At 50.1% G+C, this 18396-nt stretch overlaps 1 protein-coding gene across 1 annotated transcript in view; it reads left to right on the plus strand.

The window, feature by feature from the left end:
- Window positions 1-2132: 2132 nt before the first annotated feature.
- Window positions 2133-18396, plus strand: part of MROH7 (maestro heat like repeat family member 7) — a 41873-nt gene continuing 25609 nt past the window's right edge. Inside the window, exons 1-9 of the mRNA XM_059376653.1 lie at window positions 2133-2179; window positions 2944-4249; window positions 9240-9313; window positions 12380-12454; window positions 13618-13697; window positions 13977-14106; window positions 16127-16222; window positions 16728-16832; window positions 17043-17178. Coding sequence (XP_059232636.1) covers window positions 3019-4249; window positions 9240-9313; window positions 12380-12454; window positions 13618-13697; window positions 13977-14106; window positions 16127-16222; window positions 16728-16832; window positions 17043-17178 — 1927 coding nt within the window. The 5' untranslated portion in view covers window positions 2133-2179; window positions 2944-3018. The remainder of the gene's footprint in view (window positions 2180-2943; window positions 4250-9239; window positions 9314-12379; window positions 12455-13617; window positions 13698-13976; window positions 14107-16126; window positions 16223-16727; window positions 16833-17042; window positions 17179-18396) is intronic.

Below are 18396 nucleotides of genomic sequence, written 5' to 3' on the forward strand. Positions count from 1 at the left end.
CTTAACACGTTCCAGGCCCATATAGCTGATAAGTGTGTTCTCCATGCGGAGCTAGAAGATCCACTGATAGTCACACCCCCGGAGAGCTCCAGGAACCCTTTTTCAAGGCCTGGAAGAGTTCACGGAGGAGAGAGGATGGGAATCCATCAGTGATTCTCAGTCTTAGATAGGATCAGCTAGTTGCTTTATACCTTTCCTCTGCCCTCCCTGGGCTTGGGAAGCAAAGGCCCGTAGGTAGCTTGTGGCTGCCGAGTCAGTACCGAGCTCCTTTGGCTCTGCAGTGTCCCACCCAAGCCCGGCAACAACCACCACTCTTCCCGATGCACAGTGTCCCTTTGGTGGAGGGTAAGACTTGGGCTGCCCCAGTCAGGTGGCCCTGAAGCCTTGCCTGTCTGTTGCAAGATGAAAGAAGAGGATGAGGGAAAGAAGAGGGGAAAAGTGGGGGAGATCTGTTCATTTCTCACGCAAGAGGGAGGGTCAGCTAGGGTTGAGAGCTGTAGCTTTCTGCCCAGGGAGCCTGTACTACACACCTGCTCTGTTAGAGGGATGGAGTGTTAAGAGGGATGGGGATTGTTCTCTTCCACAGCCCAAACCATGGAGGCCTTCGAAAATCCAACACATGGCCTCAGAGGCTGCACCTGGTGCATATTTTTCCAGGTTGAACGCCTCTCTTTGATAACTATGGTGTGTGCGTGTGTGTATGCACGTGCACGCACACACGCTTATCCACAGGTGGGAGGGGTGATGAAGGGAAGAGCCAGGGTTTTTTGGAAATGGAAGATTTTCTTTTTTTAGCTCTTCTTTAAGTCAAAGAAGGCAAAACTGTAAACACAAATTAAGTATAGTGCTCTTGGAAAGGGGGTGTGTAGGCCAGGAGTCCTGAATTTTTTAATTCCATTAGCTTCAGGGTCCAATCAGCTCTGGGGCTGAGGCAGGATGTGAAACTATTCATGATCTGCTTGCTTGGAATGAAGGCAGCTCTCACTGGGCTCTGAGCACCTTACGCCTCTCTGCCCGCAGTGCCCGGCAAAGAGTAACGGAAAGGTAGCTTTCATTTAGAGAGGACCTTCGGTAGCCCGTGTGTTTTGTGTTGGGCACTGAAACCTCCACCACCATGGGTGGCAGGCTTGATTCTTCCTGTGTTAGAGATGAGCAGGATGAGGGCCAGATGGGGAAAGTCTCCTGCCCAGGCTCACTCAGACTAGTAAGAAGTTGAACTGGGACGGAATCCAGAGCCATATGACTCCAAATCTATGGTCTTTCCAAAGCCAAGCTATAAAGATGCAGAGCAAAATTTACAGAATGAGTAAATGAGTTAGTGAATGAGTTAGTGTGTGAATGAATAATAAATGAATGAGTGATGAAATGAGCTAGCGAATGAATAAATGAGTGAATGAAGAAGACATAAAAAGAGGAAGCAAGCAGCTTACTTACCGAACAGTTCCTGTGTGCCAGGTGCTGTGCTAGACTCTTGGAGACCTTGTTACCTAGTGGAGAGACTAGATATTATTATGCGCCAACAAGGGAGAAGTGGACAAGATACCCTGGGAACTTACAGCAGACCTCACCTTTCCGGGGGTCCTGGAAGGCTCTTAAGTCGAAATTTGAAGGGAGAAGCCATAGGTGCTAGCCAGGGAAGGGGTCTGGAGAAGGGTGTGCCCAAATCCTGGAAGACCCAGACCGAACCCGGGAGCCTGGCTCTTTGGAGAAACACAAAAGCGTTGAGTGGTGGTGGCATGGAGTGGGGAAGGGAGTATGAAGGTGTAAGAGAAGTGAAAGGGGCAATAAGGCCAGACACAGAAGGCTGCTTTAGGTCCTGCTGAGAGTTAGGGACACCATCCTGAAGACAGTGGGAAAAGCTGGGGAGGAGTTAGGTGGGTATGAGGCATAAAGAGAGGGTCTTGGCTTCCCTGAGTGCTGGTAGGGTGGGTGACATTCCTTTCCTTGACCTCTACTTCCTTAAGTATATAATGGGACATTAATATCTAACTTGAGGACTCTGTGTGTGTGTGTGTGTGTGTGTGTGTGTGTGTGTGTAGGGCAGATTTGCTTAGCAGATGTGCATGCCTGGCCTGTAGACTTTGCTCAGCAATCACTGAGAAAACACACTTGAGCTGTCTCGGTCTTCTTCTGTCTCCTCCCAGGGGCCCAGTCCTGCTTAAGAACACCATGCATGCAGGTGAGCTGTCCCAATGGTTCCAACGGGGAGTGGAGCCCAAGTGCGGGAGTGGGGTAGGGTGCGGGGAGGGTTGGGGAGTTCACCCCGCAGCTGGATTGCTGGTGTGAGGCGGCTCTGGTCTTGTGGCCTGCCCCCCCTCCAGGTAACCTGCCTCCCCCAGAATAAGCAAACTGTCAAGGCCAGTGGGTAGCTCTGCCAGGGGCTGCTTTGAAAATCTAGTGCCACAGCTGTCTGCAGAGTAATTCTAGAAATTTAGGCTGGAAGTTGGCTAACCCCTAAAGGAGCTCCTCCCTGCCCTTTTCTACCTTGGTCTAGTATTTATGGACTTCCCACTGGGTGCTAGAGGCTGGGGATGTCCCAGGGACCTAAGATGAGCATGGTTCTTGCTACCTCTGTCAGAGGCTAGATCATGAAATGGGGCACTGGAATAAAGTAGGATGAATATTTTGTTGGGAGGAGTGGGCTTGGCAAAGGACAGCACGAGGAGGTTTCAAGCCAAGAGAATTGCATGGTGGGCAGAATGCTGAGAGGAGGCAGGGTGTGGTCAGAGAAACAAGGTGGGGGGGAATGAGGATCTGGCTGGGACCCAGAGCTCAAGGGGTGAGGCTGTGTAGATGGATCTGGAAAGGTGGGCTGGGTGTGGTCATGACAGACCTGGGAAGTCCTGCAAGGGCTTTCATCCTAAGGATAGTGGGGAGCCGTGGAAAGGTTTTAAGCATGACTTAGAACGTGAAGCACGCTGAATTTGCCTTTTTCCCTCCCAGGAGCATTGCAGGGGGCTCAACAGTTGGCTGTTGGAGAGAAGGGAGCAGCGGCATTGAAAAACTGCCAGACTGGGCATGGCCCTGAGCCCAGGGGCTAGTGCTGTCCTCCGTGAAAGCCCAGAGATGACACCTAGTCTCAGCATCACTGAGGTCACAGATGTAGGCTCTGGTACCATCTCTGGGTCTCACTCAGACATGGGCCTCGTTCCTGTTACGAGCCCACCTCCAAATCCTGGCTCAGCCCTTGTTCCAAAACTTAATCCAAGTCTGAGTCCTGTGTCAGAGGAGTCCCCTGGCCTGGTGACTGGTAACACCCCCAGGCCTGTTGACAGCTGGGCTGTGGGTCCCGCCTCCCTCCAGATCACCACTTCCCATTCGGGTGAAGTCCTGGGCCTGAGTTCAAAACATGTCTCCAGGCCTAACTCCCAGAAGGCCATAAGTCTAGCCTCAAACCTCGTTCTGAGCCCCAGCTCTACTGAGACCCAGGGTCTGAGCTCAGGGAGCCACACAGGGCCCAATTCTAAGGAGGCCTTTAACTCCCACTCAAGCCAGATTTTTGATTTGGGTCAGAGTAACTCCAACCCTTCCAGGCCTGAAGCAGACCCATTTATAAGGCCCTATTCAAGAGAAGCCCTGGTTGTGGGCCACTGTGTCTCCAGGCCAGGCTCGAAAGCACTCCTTATTCCAGCCTCAGACTCTCCTCTGGACCCAGACACCAAACAGATACTTGGTGCGGGCTCAAGAAACACCTCCAAGTCAGACCTGCATGCAGCTCGAGGTTCCAGTGGGACCCTGATCCCAGATGTCAACGAGACCATCACTGTGGTGTCACAGAAGATCTCCGGGTCTGTGGCAAAGGGAACCTTTGGAGCAGCCTGGAACACGAGCTCCAAGGGAACCATCAACATGGCTTCCAAAGGCAATCCCAGGTCTGACTTGAACATGACCATCACTCAGGCCTCATGCTTGACCCTGATTCCTGGCCCCAATGACGGTATCAGCCTGCACTCCAGCACCCATGGACCCAACCCCACCCTTTCTCCACCCTCGTGCATGACCCTGCTCCTGGGCTCCAATGAGACTGTCAGCCTGGGCTCCAGCCTCATCTTCAGTGACACCTCCACCCTGACACTGAGCAGCCAGCAGGATTACTCTGAGGGCAACAGCATCCACACCATACCCTTGGATGAGAATCTGGGGAGCTGGGGCGAGATGGTCAGCACTGAGACAGGTCAGTTCCCGCTGGGGTTCACCACCTGTACCAATACAGACGAAGACACCAAAGCCTTCCAAAGCATCCCAGAGGGTGAGTACAGCAGGGGTGACAGCCCCAGAGAGGGCACTACCTGGGAAGAATTTTGTATTCAGACTCATGGGGGCAAGGAGGCTAGAGAAGAGGAGTGGGAAGAGGAAGGAACAGCATATAGTGGGAAAGGAACAGCATACAGTGGGGGAAGGAACACCTGCAGTGGACAGCATGAAATGTATTAATTAAACACAAGAAATCCAGCGCTCAGCCTCTGCTTGCTGTGTGACTTGGGACAAGCTACTTAATCTCTCCGAGCTTCAATTTCCCTAACTGAAATATCTCCATATCATAATGCATTATTATGTCCAAAATATGAGGCACATAACTAACTACGCATTTCTTTCAAAATGTATGCCTCTTTCTTTCCAGTTAAATTTCAGACCTGGCTTCTCAGGTTCAAGTTTGACCAACAGAGCAGGCAGGCTCTAGGCTCAGCTCACCTCTGTTGAGTGTCTGCTGTCCTCACTTAAGTGAAGCCTTAAGTCCTATCCAGAGCCTGCCCCTCACTCAGCTGGGATACACAGGAGTTCTGTAAATTAATCCCTTAATGACTTATGATGTTGTAAAGATCTTTTCCCAGTTATTTATATCTCCACATATTTTTGTTTGTTCATGCATCAATACCATATTGTGATTTTTAAAAATATACCGTGGCTTTGTAAATCTGTATTTACAAAGGTATAATAGGTATCTGGTAGGATGAGAATTCCTCTTTGAAGTTCTTCTCAGAATTCTTCTGAGGACAATAGCATCCGCACTTTGCCTTGGAGGCTATTAGTTGACCCTCATTTTTCCATAAACATTTTATTTAAAAACAAAAAAAAATTTTAAAGGTTTTATTTTTAAGCAATCTCTCCACCCCACATAGAGCTTGAACTTACAACCCCAGCATGGAAGCTCATATCATAAAGCAACAACCCCCAGCCCTCTCTCTCCAGGCTCTGCTAAACTCTAATATTCTTTCTTTCTCTGAATTTGCCTACTCTAGAGAGATCATGGAAGTGAAATCTTATATTATTTGACCTTTTGTGTCTGGTTTATTTCACTTGCCCTACATTCATCTATGCTGTACCGTGTACACTACTTTCTTTTTATGGTTGAATAAAATTCCAAGATCTGTACCACATTTTATTTGTCCATTTCCCCTTAGATGGACGCTTGGGTTCTTTCCACTTTTTGGCTATTGGGACTAATGCTGCAATTATAAACATCAGTGTGCAAGTACCTGTTTGAATCCTTCTTTTCAAGTCCTTTAGATATACACCAAATCCAGTGGATTTGCTGGATCATCTGGTCATTCTATCTTTAGCTTTTTGAGGAATTGCTAAGCCACTTCCCAGAGCAGCTGTACTATTTTGCATTTCCACTAGCAATGTTCAAGGGTTCCAGTTTCTACACTATTAATCTCTCCTTGTCAGCACTTGTTATTTTCCTTTTTTTGAAAATACTTTTATAATAGACATTCTAAAGGTTGTACAGTGGTATCAAATTGAGGCTTTGATTTGCATTTCCCTAATGATGACTGATGTTGAGTATCTTTTCCTATGCTTATTGACTGCTTGTATATCTTTGGAGAAATGGGTGTTTAAGTCTTTTGCCCCTTTTCAAATTTGGTTGGTTGTTTCTTGTTGAGTTTTAGAAGTTCTTTATATATTCTGGCTACTAGTTTTTATCAGATATAGATTTGCAAATATTCTCTCCTCTTCTGTGAGTTGTCTTTTCCTTCTCTTGGATGGTGTTCTTTTTTTTTAAAGATTTATTTATTTATTTATTTGAGAGTGAGTGCATGCATGTGTCCATGAGCAGGATGGGGGGGCAGAAGAGGTGGGAGAGGGATAAGCAGACCCTGCCCTGTGTCTTGAGCCGCTCACAACCCTGTAATCATGACCCAAGCTGAAATCAAGAGTCTGATGCTTAACTGACTGAGCCACCCAGGTACCCTGGTAGTGTTGTTTGATGCACACAAATGTGCAATTTTGATGAAGTCTGGTTTATTTTTTGCTTTATTGTCTGTCTTTTGGTGTTGTATTCATGAAATTATTGTCATATTCAGTGTTGTGAAGGTTTCCTCCTATGCTTGCTTTGAAAGGTTTTACAGTTTTAGCCTTTAATCTTTGTCTTTGAGGCAGTTTTCATATATAGTGTGAGGTGGGGATCCAACTTCATCCTTTTACATGTGGAAATCCAGTCTTCCCAGAACCATTTGTTGAAAAGGCCATCCTTTCCCCACTGAAAGATCGTGGCACCCTTGTCAAAAATCAATTGACTACATTCATTTTTGGGCTTTCTATTTTATTCCATTGGTCTATATGTCTGCCCTTATGCCAAGACCACACTGTCTTGATTACTATAGCTTTGCAGTTAAGTTTTGAAATCAGAAAGTATGATGTGAGTCCCCTTTGTTTATTTGTTTTTTCAAGATTATTTTGGCTAGGAGCGCCTGGGTGGCTCAGTGGGTTAAGCCTCTGCCTTTGGCTTAGGTCATGGTCTCAGGGTCCTGGGATTGAGCCCCACATAGGGCTCTCTGCCTACTGGTGATCTTTGACAAAGAAATAAAAGCCTTTAAAAAACATTATTTTGGCTATTTAGGGTCAATCTTTGCTTTTCTTTTTTTCTTCCTTTTTTTAATCTTTATTTACTGGGTGCCTGGGTGGCTCAGTCAGTTAAGCATCTGCCTCTCCCTCAGGCCATGATCTCAGAGTCCCAGGCTCGAGTCCCACGTCAGGATTCCTGCTCTGCAGGGAGTCTGTTTCTCTTTCTGACCCTCCCCCCACTCCTGCTTTCTCTCTCACTCTCTCTCTCTCTGTCAAATAAGTAAATAAAATCTCTTTAAAAAATAGTTTTATGTAGTTAAGTAATCTCTACACTCCATGTGGGGCTTGATTTGACCCTGAGATCAAGAGTCACCTGCTCTTCTGATTGCAGCCAGGTGCCCCCAATCTTTGCTTTTTATTTTTATTTATTTATTTTTTTAAAGATTTATTTATTTATTTATTTGACAGACAGAGATCACAAGTAGGCAGAGAGACCGACAGAGAGAGAGGAGGAAGCAGGCTCCCCGCTGAGCAGAGAGCCCGATGCAGGGCTCGATCCCAGGACTCTGAGACCATGACCTTAGCCGAAGGCAGAGGCTTAACTCACTGAGCCACCCAGGCGCCCCCAATCTTTGCTTTTTAATAGGAACTTTCTGCCCATTTGAATTTTTTAAAGATTTTATTTATTTGAGAGAGAGAGTAAGCCCGGGAAGGAGCAGATCGAGAGGGACAAGCAGACTCTGCCCCTAAGCGTGGAGCCTGAGTAGGAGGTCATCCCACAACCCTGAGGTCATTATGGGAGGCGAAGAGAAAACAAGAGTCAACGCCCAACCAGCTGAGCCACCCAGGCAAGGCTTGTCCATTTGCATTTGTAAAGACAAAATGTTTTCAGGAAATAGACCCTGCCTGTATCAGTAGAATGTAAAGTGTACTAAGAATCTCAAATACAGCTCCATGAGCATTTACATATGTATGCAAGCTGGTAACCACTGCAGAGAACCAGACAAAGATCTTCCCCAGCAGCCCAGAAGCGTCCCCTGTGACCTTTCCCATTCAATACCCTATCTCCTGGGGCTAGGCTTTCTCAACGTTGGTGCTCCTGATGTTTTGTGTCAGATAATTCTTTGCGGCATGGATGTAGGTATGGAGCGGCTGGTCTGTGCTTTGTAAGATGGATACCCGGACTGTCCCCAGTAGATGCTAGTGGCACTACCCTCTGTTTGTAATAGATGTTGTGTGGAGAGGTACGTGGAGACTCTGTAAGCATCCCATTTCCCATCAAACTTTCAGCTATTTGTGTACTTGTTCTTATTAGTACAGACTCATGATTCCTTAGGTCATTCAACGAATTATAATCTGTCGCTACTGCTATTTATCGTGATCCTCAAATCATTCCCATTTTGGCCAGTGGGATCCCCTTTAAGCGAGCTTTCACGTCCCAATGACATGTCCCCATCATTCTTGGAGCTCTCTTGTTTTCTGCTACCAGACGTTTCGGGCTCATTCTGCACGTTCTTGCCCAAATCTCAGACTCAGCCATTTCTCTGAGGAGGTTTGTACCTTTTAGTGGAAAAGGGAACCTAGGAGATGAGATCTTGAAGCAAGCTATGTTCACGACTATTGGTGTCTCTGCTTCTCCCTATTGGCTCCTTCCTCCTGAAGCCCTGGTGGCCGAGATGGCCCTGAAACAAGTTCTAGGCACTCATAGGCCCTCAGAAGGAAAGAGACCTATTTTCTTTTGGGTTCCCCTCAGTCTCTTTAATAGGGGGTCTATCAGTCCTGTTCAGTGTGGCGGGGGGCATGGGATGCTTTTATTGGTCAAGCTTGGGTTCCAGGCCCAGCCCTACCTGAAGAAGGGGTGATGTGTGTGCTTGCATAATTCAGCTTCCCTAGATCCAGGGAAAGGGTAGCCCACAGAGAAGAAGGGCCTCTTTCACCAGAAAGAAAGATGAGGAAATCCAGGGCTGACAAAACAGATATAATTAATCAGAGTTTAATTATATGTTGTGGTAACAGCTCTTTCACCCTGAAGGTCAGGGAGGCCTTGCCGAGCAGTGGCAGACAGGCAGAAATTTGAAGGAGGGGAGCCCTAGCTGTGCAATGGGGTGTGGTAGTGGATGCGCCCAGGTAGAGGAGACCACCTGTGCAAAGGCCCTGAGGGAGAAGATTGTCCTGGCCCAGAAGAAGGGCTGAGGCCAGAGCATGGCGAGAGAGAGGAGAGCAGCAGGACACAGGCTGGGGAGGTGGGCAGGGGTCCCAGATCAGGCAGAGACTTGAGGGTGCTAACAAGAATAGTGGCTTTATGGTGCCACTGAAGGCTTTTGAGGAAGGTAGCTCTGTCTGGCAGCTAAGGGCATAAGGATTGGAGGGGGCTAGTGGGGGAGGGGAGACAGGGCTGTGGCACCAGATCTTTACCTTCCCTCTTGTCTCCTCATTGAAACTGTGACATTCAGGAATCTTCGATGAAGTGACCTCATGCCTGCTGAAGGTGCCAGGGAAGAGAGATGATGACAACAAGATGGCTCTGGTAGGCTTCCTGTCCAAGCCCCAGTGGACTTCCCTGGGGTACCCCTCCCCCCTCCTCCTCCTCCACTCTGCAGCCCCAGTGGTTCCTGTTTCTCTGCCCGGCTCTTCTTTTCTCCATGGGATTCATTACCATCTGGTATACACTGTGCTTTACTAGTTCACCTTGGTTTTTGTTAGCCTCTCACACTGCAATGTATCCTCCATAAATCAAGGATTTTTTTTAGAGAGAGGGGAACACACACGAGTGGGGTGGGAGGAGCAGACAGAAGGAGAGGGAGAAGCAGACCCCTCTGAGTAGGGAGCCTGAGGTGGCCTCGATCTCAGGACCCCGAGATCCTGACCCGAGCCAAAGGCAGACGCTTAACCAACTGAGCCACCCAGGAACCCCCTGAATCAGGTCTGTCTTACTCTCAACTCTATTCCCAGCATCTAGAATGGTGTCTGGAACATTATAGGTGCTCAACAAAGGTTTTTTAAGCAACTGAATCCATTGTGAGAGGGTCTCTAAAAGGGGAAGAAAGGTTAGGATTGACCCTTTTCAGGACACAGCCCCAGCCCAGGTTTTGGGTCAGGAGGCCAGAGAAAGCTAGCACCCACAGGACTTGGTGAAGGCCAGTGGGGGCAGACTGGACAGACTGGTGGATGTGAGTGTGAACACACCCATAGTCAGGGAGACTGGCGGGTGGATGGAGCCCAGCGGTGGGATCCACCCAGGCCAGGCCAAGCGGGAGGGAGGCACTGCCCTCAGGCTGCTTCAGAGGCAAACTCCAGTCCCTGGAGTGCCCCGGGGTGGGGCATGGGGACAGGGCGCCAGGACTAATATAAGAGGTCTGGCATTTTAGGAATATCCATCCTCATCCCATGGCTTTCCCTTGGTTGTCTATCTTGTTCTTGCCACACTGGCCTTTCTCGGTTTCTCACACATGGCATACTCATTCCTGCCCCAGGGCCTTTGCATTTGTCTTTTCTGCCAGTAAGTTTCTTCACAGCTACAAAATGGGCATAATAAAGTTGAAGTGGAGGCCTGTGTTAATGTACACACAACACTGAGCACAGTGCCTGCAATAAATAGAGTTTATTACTAGAGGTAGTCAACACATTTTGTTGAGTCCCTACTATGTGCAAGGCATTGTTTCAGGTACTAGAGATATAACAGTGAAGTAACATTCTAGATTGGGGAAATAGGCAGAATTTCCTCTAGTTCTTTACATGGTTACCCCCCCCCCCTTTTTTTAATGGTTACCTCTCTCTTGTCATTCAGGACTCAACCCAAACATTGGCTCTTCTGAGAGGTCTCCCATGACCATTCAATCTATTAGCTATCCCTCTATCATCACTTTGGCAGTTTAAGTTGTCAGTTGTAATTTAGCAAACCACCCCAAAACTTAGTGGTCTAAAAGTTCACTCTGCTGGGGGAATAAGGACTGAGGGGCCCCATTTCTCCTGATCCTGAAAATTTTGAAAAATTTTAATTTTTATTTATTTTTAACTGAAGCATGTACAATATTATAAGTGAGTACAGTATTATGTTCGTTTCAGGTGTACCACATAGTGATTCAGCATTTAAATAGAGGACCGAGAGATCACCAGGATCAATCTCGCTACCATCTGTCACCATACAAAGCTGTTAAAATATTATCAGCTGTATTCCTTATGCTGTACATTGCATCCCTGTGTCCTAATTGTTTTATAATGGGATGTTTGTACCTTTTAATCCCCCTCTCCTGTTTTGCCCAGCCCCGCCCCACCTCCCATTCTCTCTGGCAACCACGAGAACGTTTTCTGTATCTATGAATCTGTTTTGTATGTTCATTTGTTTTGTTTTTCCTGTCCCACATGCAAGTGAAGTCGTGTGGTATTTGTCTTTCTCTGTCTGACTGATTTCACTTAGCATTATATCCTCTAGGCCTATCCATGTGGTTGCAAGTGGCAAGGTCTCATTCTTTTTTATGGCCGAGTTACATTCCAGTGTGTGTGTGTGTGTGTGTGTGTGTGTGTGTGTGTGTACAGATCTCACACACCTTCTCTATCCACTCATCTATCGGTGGACACTCAGGTTCCTTCAGTATCTTGACTGGTGTGAATAATGCCACAGTCAACCATAGAACCCACATCTTTTAGAATGAGTGCTTTTGTTTTCTTCAGCTAAATGAACTTGCTGGATTGTGTGACAATTCTGAAACCCTCTGGGCTCAGTGAAGTGGCTCTTCTGCTCTCTGTGCTATAGCCTGAGGTTACCTGGGAGCAGGGGCTGGAATGTCACCTTTCACATGGCATCATCGTCCTATATCTAGCCTTGCTTCCTTGTGGCATGGTGGCTGGGTTCCAGAAGGAAAAGGCGGCCAGTTCCCTGAAGGGCTAGGCCAGGAATTGGCACGTCATCACTTCATGGCCTTCTGTTGATCTAAGCAAGCCCTAAGATGAGCCCTGATTCTAGGGCTCTCTGTCCTCTTGATTGTGATGGCCAAGAATGTGTGGCCTCTCGCACCCACCACACTGCCCATCGGGTTCACTTGCTTTTGCTTTCTTCCCTGGATGAAGTTAGTTTATCTATTTCATGAGTTTTGTTCTTCTGCCTTAAGATGATGAGCACACATAGATTAATTGGACATTAGTAAAGGTATTCCCTCTCTCAGCTGGTGAAACACCTTGACCTGACTAGGATGTGTCCTTAAGAGTGGGTACTAGAAAGCCCTTGAAAGGTATCACTCATGGTGGGATTTCGGCAGGAGGTGACAGCACCTCTTCTGTCCCCTCAGCTCCTGCCTCCTCTCCCCCAAGAGAGGGAGACCAGAGAGGGGGAGTGCTTTGCAGGGCCTGAAATCTGGTCCTCCTCCAAATGCTGCCCTTCAGGGATTATCCAACCCCTCCCCCACTGCCACCACAGCCTTCCTGAATCTGTACCCCACCTCAAGTGTCACCTTGGTTTCTCATTTCTCTGGAGCACATGCTGGGGGCTGGAGGCTGGGGACGAGCTGGCCCTGTATGGTGGGGATGTGCGGGCCAGCCCTGAGGGCGGGGTCCTTGTGACTCTCACCCTGTGGTTTTGCCCTCTGCTGCCTCCCAGGTGGAGAATGTCATCGCCCTCCAGAAACGCCAGGAAGGGGAAGGCGAGAAGAAGACCATGATGAAGAAGATGATGGTGTGGGAACCCTGGGTGGGCCTGTGGCATTGGGTGGGGAGGAGGTGGGAGTCTTGGTCTGCCCAACGGACGAGACAAGGCTTGAGGTGGGAGGAGGACAGAGATGGGTGCAGGACACTTGGATGTGAGCCGCGGTCCACCTCTAACTGCCCTCCACCCCGCTGAGGGAGCTCAACCCCTTTTCCTTCTGTGAGCCTGGCTCTTCTCATCTCCTCAGTACCTGTGGTAATAATGCCTGTGTGTGGGCTCTCTTCTTGGAAGGATGTAACCCAGTGGTTAGATCACTGTAGAGCACAAGTCCCTGTGAACAGTTGTGACTGTTTAACACATTCTTGTCCCAGACACTCCTATTGGTGTGGAAACTTCCAAGAGTTTCCTTATTATTTGGCAAAATACATTCACTTCCCAGTTATCCACTGGAATGGTTTGGGCCGCTGAAGTCCCCAAAATTATATTTAGCTTTGTGTCCTTTAAAGAGAGCAAATCCTTGCCTTTGATAACTTCATTCAACCAACATTAATTGAGCCCCTATTGTATGTAGATGGGAGATCAAAAGTGAGAAGTAATTATTTGGACGTTTTTATTTTATTATTTCTTTATTTACTTGACAGAGAGATATCACAAGTAGGCATAGAGTCAGGCAGCGGGGGGTGGGGGGTGGGGGTAGGGAAGCAGGCTCCCCGCTGAGCAGAGAGCCCCACAGGGGACTTGATCCCAGCACCCTGAGATCATGACCTGAGCTGAAGGCAGCCGCTTAACTGATTAAGCCATTCCCAGGCGCCCTTAGGACAATTTTAAAGGAATTCAAGTGGACCCTCTTCCAGAGCCATTCATGGTGGCTTTTTTTGCTTTGGGCCAGCCCATGGTTTAAATATACCTCCTTACCACGGGGCTGCTGAAGCAGTTCTTGCTGGGCCCTGTGTGTGGGGTGTGGCTGGTTAAGGTGTGGTGTGTATTTGGTGGCCTTGAACTGAGCCCAGGACCCGGTTTGAGCCATGAGCCAGCTCTCCCCAGAGGAGGCCCTGCATGGTGTGGAGGTGGGGAGTTCTGTCCAGGCTGAGGGGCTGGCACAGCCCTGCGCCCTGTGCGGAACAGCGGCCTCGGTCCTGGTGGTCTGCAGTGGACTTGCTCCCTCATTGACCCCTCTGTGGTCCCCTGTCCAGAGGCAGATCCAGGAGGAGCCACTGGATTCCCTCTCAAGCACTGTCCGCTGGCAGGCCATGGAGACCCTGACCCAGCTGAGGTGTCCACAGCCCCCTCCCAGACCTCCAGCCCTCTCCCTTTTTTCCTGGGCTCCACCTCTCTCCCCTGGGGCCTGTCCTCAGTGCCCCACCCACTCCTGGGCCTTTTCCTCTCCTCAGGCCCCATCCTGCACACCCACTTCCCTCCTCCCCACCTCATCTTGCTCAGGCCATGCCCCAGCCTCCAGCTAGGTGCCCTCCTCCCTGCCCCTCATCCTTAGCTTCCTGCTTCCGGCCACAGGGCCCCTCCCTCACTGCCTCCCCATCCCCCTTGCTTTCAGTCACTCCCAGCCTATCCTGGGCTGGCAAGAAAGAGCAGAGCTGGTGAGCACGTGCGTGAAGAGTGTGTTCTCCCTCCCCTCCGTGCAGGCCATGCAGGAGAAAGACGAGGCCAAGGCTGAGGCCATACAGGTGAGTCCTCAGGGCTGTCCAGGTCCTTAGACAAAGGTGCATTTCTGACCTCCTAGCGGGGAGAGAAAGAGCATTGCAGAAGGTAGATGTGAATCTTCACACCCCTACTCAAGCCGCATGACCTTGACTCTCCTGGCCTGAGCAGGCTCTTGATAAATATTCGGTGAATGAGTGAATCTTCAGAATAAGGAATTGCTCGTCTGGGATGCTCTGTCCACTTGTGGGTTCTGCCCTAAGAGAGGGATGTGAGCCTGTGTTGGTGCGGCCAGAGGAGGTGGCTGGGAGTGGGAGGAGGAGGGCTGAGGACTGGCTGAGCTGGGGTGATGCCTAGCTGGGATGAGGGTAGAACGTCAAGGGGCTCCTGTGAGTGTCTTCCAGCCTGGGAAGGGTGGTCCCAGAAGTGGGTAGAGGTGACCCTTAGTGTAGGATGTAGGGTCCAGGGGAGAGGTTTAGGGAGAGGAGTTTCAGCCCAGAGGGAGGCACATTCATTCATCCTTTCATTCAGCAAATATAAACAGTGCCCACTCCAAACTACCAGGGGCTGGGGGATATAGTAGAGGGAGGGGGGCGGGGAGAGGGACACTGTCAAAGAACCATACAAATAAATGCACATTTATTCATGGTAAATGTTGCAAGCAAACTTAGGATGGGTATCCTGGCCTAGGTGGGGGTCAAGGGTCATGGTGCTGCAGCTGAGAGGTTACAGAAGAGCTGGTTAGCTGGGGTGGAGGGGTGGGCAGAAGGAAGGGCATGCCAGGCAGAGGGAACAGCCTGTGCAGTGGCCTGAAGACTGTGAGAACAGGGTGACTGCAAAGGCAATGTGGCTGGAGCCAGAGGTTGAGGCAGGAGGGCTGGGAAGCGAGTCTAGAGAGCAGTAGGAGTCAGACCACACTGGCAGCATGAGGACTCTGGGTCCTGGGAGGTAGGTGGTGCACCGAGACAAGGTGGGGGAATCCTTGCTGCCTGGCAAGAGAGCAGGAAGCCCTCTTGCAGTACCAGGCCTAGACACCAGAGGTCAGTGCTGCACAGTAATGGGTCCGTGGATGGGCGGGAAGGAGGTGGTAGCAGACAAGCAGGGCCTGGCTTGGTGGTTGTGGTGTAACCCTGGTGTGCACAGACTGGGGAAGCCTGGGCGAGGACACCCTGGGAGACAAACAGACATGATGAGCTGGCAGAAGGAAAGGATGCAGGGGGCAGAGGAGGGTCTTCCCAGAGTGGCCCAAACCCACTCTGTAGCCTTGTGTATGAGTAACGCCTGCACCTTCCTAAGACAATTCTGGGACTGGGGTGTGGCTGAGGGAAGGGGAACCGGGGCAGGGGAGACATGACTCCCGGCAGGGGCAACTTAGAAAGGCTACTTCGGTCTAGGAGTATCAAGTAAAAACACCCGGAACAATAGTAAAAGGCCGACCCTCCTGTTTTTCTGGCCCACCCAGCCTCTCCTTTGTTCCTCACCACTGGAAACCGCGTCAGCTTGGATAAGTGCATGCTCATTTGCAAAATGAGAAAAACACTTTGAGGGCACATGGATACGGTTGTGTGAATCTCCACACTGACCTGGCCCATGATAGATTCTCAGTCAATGCTGGGGCTCCTCTTCCTCCTCCTTTAAGGCATGAGTGCAGGGATAATAATCACCAATTTGTTATTTTTTAAAATTTTATTTATTTATTTGAGAGAGAGAGAGAGAGAAGGCGCCTGGGAGGGGCAAAGGAAGGGAGAGAATCCCAAGCAGACTCCATGCGGAGGAGCACAGAACCTGATAACAGGTCAACAGGTTTTGACTCAGGCCACTGACTCTGCCACCCAGGCACCCCACTGATTTGTTGATAAGGAAACTGTAACCCATGGCGGGAGTAGTAATTTGTCCAGTACTACACCTCAAGTTAGTGTCTGAGATGGGGCCAGAAAACAGCTCTCATGGGACTGGATGCCCCTCCTCCCCTGACCCATAGCAGGGGTTGCAGGCTGGGTTTGCTCCAGGAGCCTCCTAGTGACTTGGTCCTCCTTCTGTCCACAGACACTTTACCGTCAGACCCTGGAAGCTCTGCAGACACTGCTCAATGCCCTCTTTGTGGAGGATCCCACTCCTGCCGGGCTGAAGAGCATCTTGGAGGTGTGGGGGCAGGGAGCAGTACAAGGGCAGAGGGGAAAGGAGAACGGGCTCCAGAGCCTGGGGAGGCTATGCCCAGGAGTGGTTGGACTTCTGGATGTCACCTTGTGCCTGTGTTCTGCTCCCCGGTCCCTCTTAACAGGCCCTATTCCAAACTCCTGCCCCTTCACTCTCTCCCTCAAGAGCTTCCTGCTCTTGCTCTAGCCGCCTGCTTAGCGTTCCTTTTCTCTTCTCATCCCTCCCTCTCTTCTATCCTCATGACTCTCCACCTACCATCTCTCTCCCTATTGTCCCTCCTCCTCCCTCTGGTTTTCCAGTCCTAGCCTCAACTTCTGGACCCCATGCCTCCCTATGCTCCTGGAGGAGGATGGGGGCTATGGACAGTTGCATTTATGCCCTCCTGGAAGCTTCCTGCTGACTGCTGACTGGTGAAGGCTAACCTCCCCACCCAGGCAGCAGAAGGCTGGTGTCCAGCCTGCATCTCTGAGTCTTGTCCTTGTCCTCACAGCCCCTGGGGCCCTGGATGAACTCTGGGAAGGCCCATGAGCGAGCACGGGCTGTGAACAGCAATGTCTCTGTGTTGAACCACACGCTTCTGACCCTGCCTTTCTTTGTGAGTGGCCTCTGGGAGGGGAGGACACTCTTAGGAAGAAACTTCTTGGCTCTAAGGGATCTGGTGCCTCTATCCCAGGGTTCCCAGGTGGCCCTTGTCATCTTCAGAGGGCTCTCCTATCAGGGCCAGACCATCCGGCTCTGTTCACTAATCACTGTATAGTGCTATTGAACCTATAAGACTCAGTCCTTGAAGTTATGATGCAAACAGATGTCCTCGGGGTTCCCGGCACTGGGACTTCTGCTGGGGAGACTCATCCTTCGCATCGGGGATCCTGATGAGGAGATCGGCCGGGAGGCCCTGGACGGCATCATCATCCTCTATACCATCCTGGAGCTCCAAAAACGTAAGCCCTTGGCAGCACGTCTGCAGCAAGCTTCTGAGCAGATACTCAGCCTGGGAATGGACTGGAGCCCTGACAGCAAGGGCACAGGTAGAAGATGGAGGAACCCAGCATGGGGTCCGATGGGCTGGCGCGATGCCTCAGTCCACACAGACCCAGAGGACAGGGGCTACAAACAAATCTATTTTGATTTAAGCCATCTGTCCATCGGATCCCCTCCTCTTCCTCTCAAGTATAATCTGTGACTTTCATGTCACATTTCTACGATGTGCCAAGAGCAGGGAAGGCTATGTCTTCATCTCCACTCCATTCCCATGGTCTAGCCCCGGGCCTGGGCACATGGTGGGTGTTCAGTGAATGTTTACTGAGTGAACAAACAAAGACCAGTTCCCACGTTAGGGTCTGGAGTGGATGCAGCCTGTAGACCTCGCATTAGGGAGCTGGGGGCGTGAAACGGGCTGACCTAGGTACCAGGCTGGCACTGTGCCTAGAGGTGTGCAGCGGCTAACTGCCTCCATCCTTTCTGCATGGTCCCAACCCCGCCCACGGGCCTTTGGCATGTTATTTAAACTCTGGCTCCAGAGGCCGAGTGACCTGGCCATCTGAAATCGCAGTTAACTGGCTATCCTGTATTTTGTCTGGGGACCCCCAGACATACACTGTCAGACTTTCAAGGGTGAAGTGCTTTGTCTGGACCCCCTGAGTGTAGGGAGCAGCAAAGCTAGGCTTTGAACTTGGGTGTCTCTGTTTCCAGGTCTCATGCTTCTTTTTCTTTTTTTTTTTTTTTAAAGATTTTATTTATTTATTTGACAGAGAGAGATCACAAGTAGGCAGAGGGGCAGGCAGAGAGAGAAAGGGGAGGAAGCAGGCTCCCTGCCAAGCTGAGAGCCCGATGCGGGGCTCAATCCCAGGACCCTGAGATCATGACCTGAGCCGAAGGCAGAGGCTTAACCCACTGAGCCACCCAGGCGCCCATCATGCTTCTTTTCTTTACAAATAACTCACACACTTGGTCCATAGGGTCCTTCTGCCTCGATGGCCCTTCCTTATGTCTATGGCTTGCACACGCTGGGGCATCCAGGTGGGACCTGGGCCAGGCTGCAGAAAGGCCTGAGGAAATGAGCCTGAAATGTGTTTCCTTCCACAGGAAATATGAAGCCGCCTTGTGCCAGGTCTAGTCTAGGCACTGAAAACAGCGATGAAGTTAAATAATCCTTCCTG

This window comes from Mustela nigripes, chromosome 14, assembly GCF_022355385.1.
Source record: "Mustela nigripes isolate SB6536 chromosome 14, MUSNIG.SB6536, whole genome shotgun sequence".
In the NCBI taxonomy this organism is placed as follows: Eukaryota; Metazoa; Chordata; class Mammalia; order Carnivora; family Mustelidae; genus Mustela; species Mustela nigripes.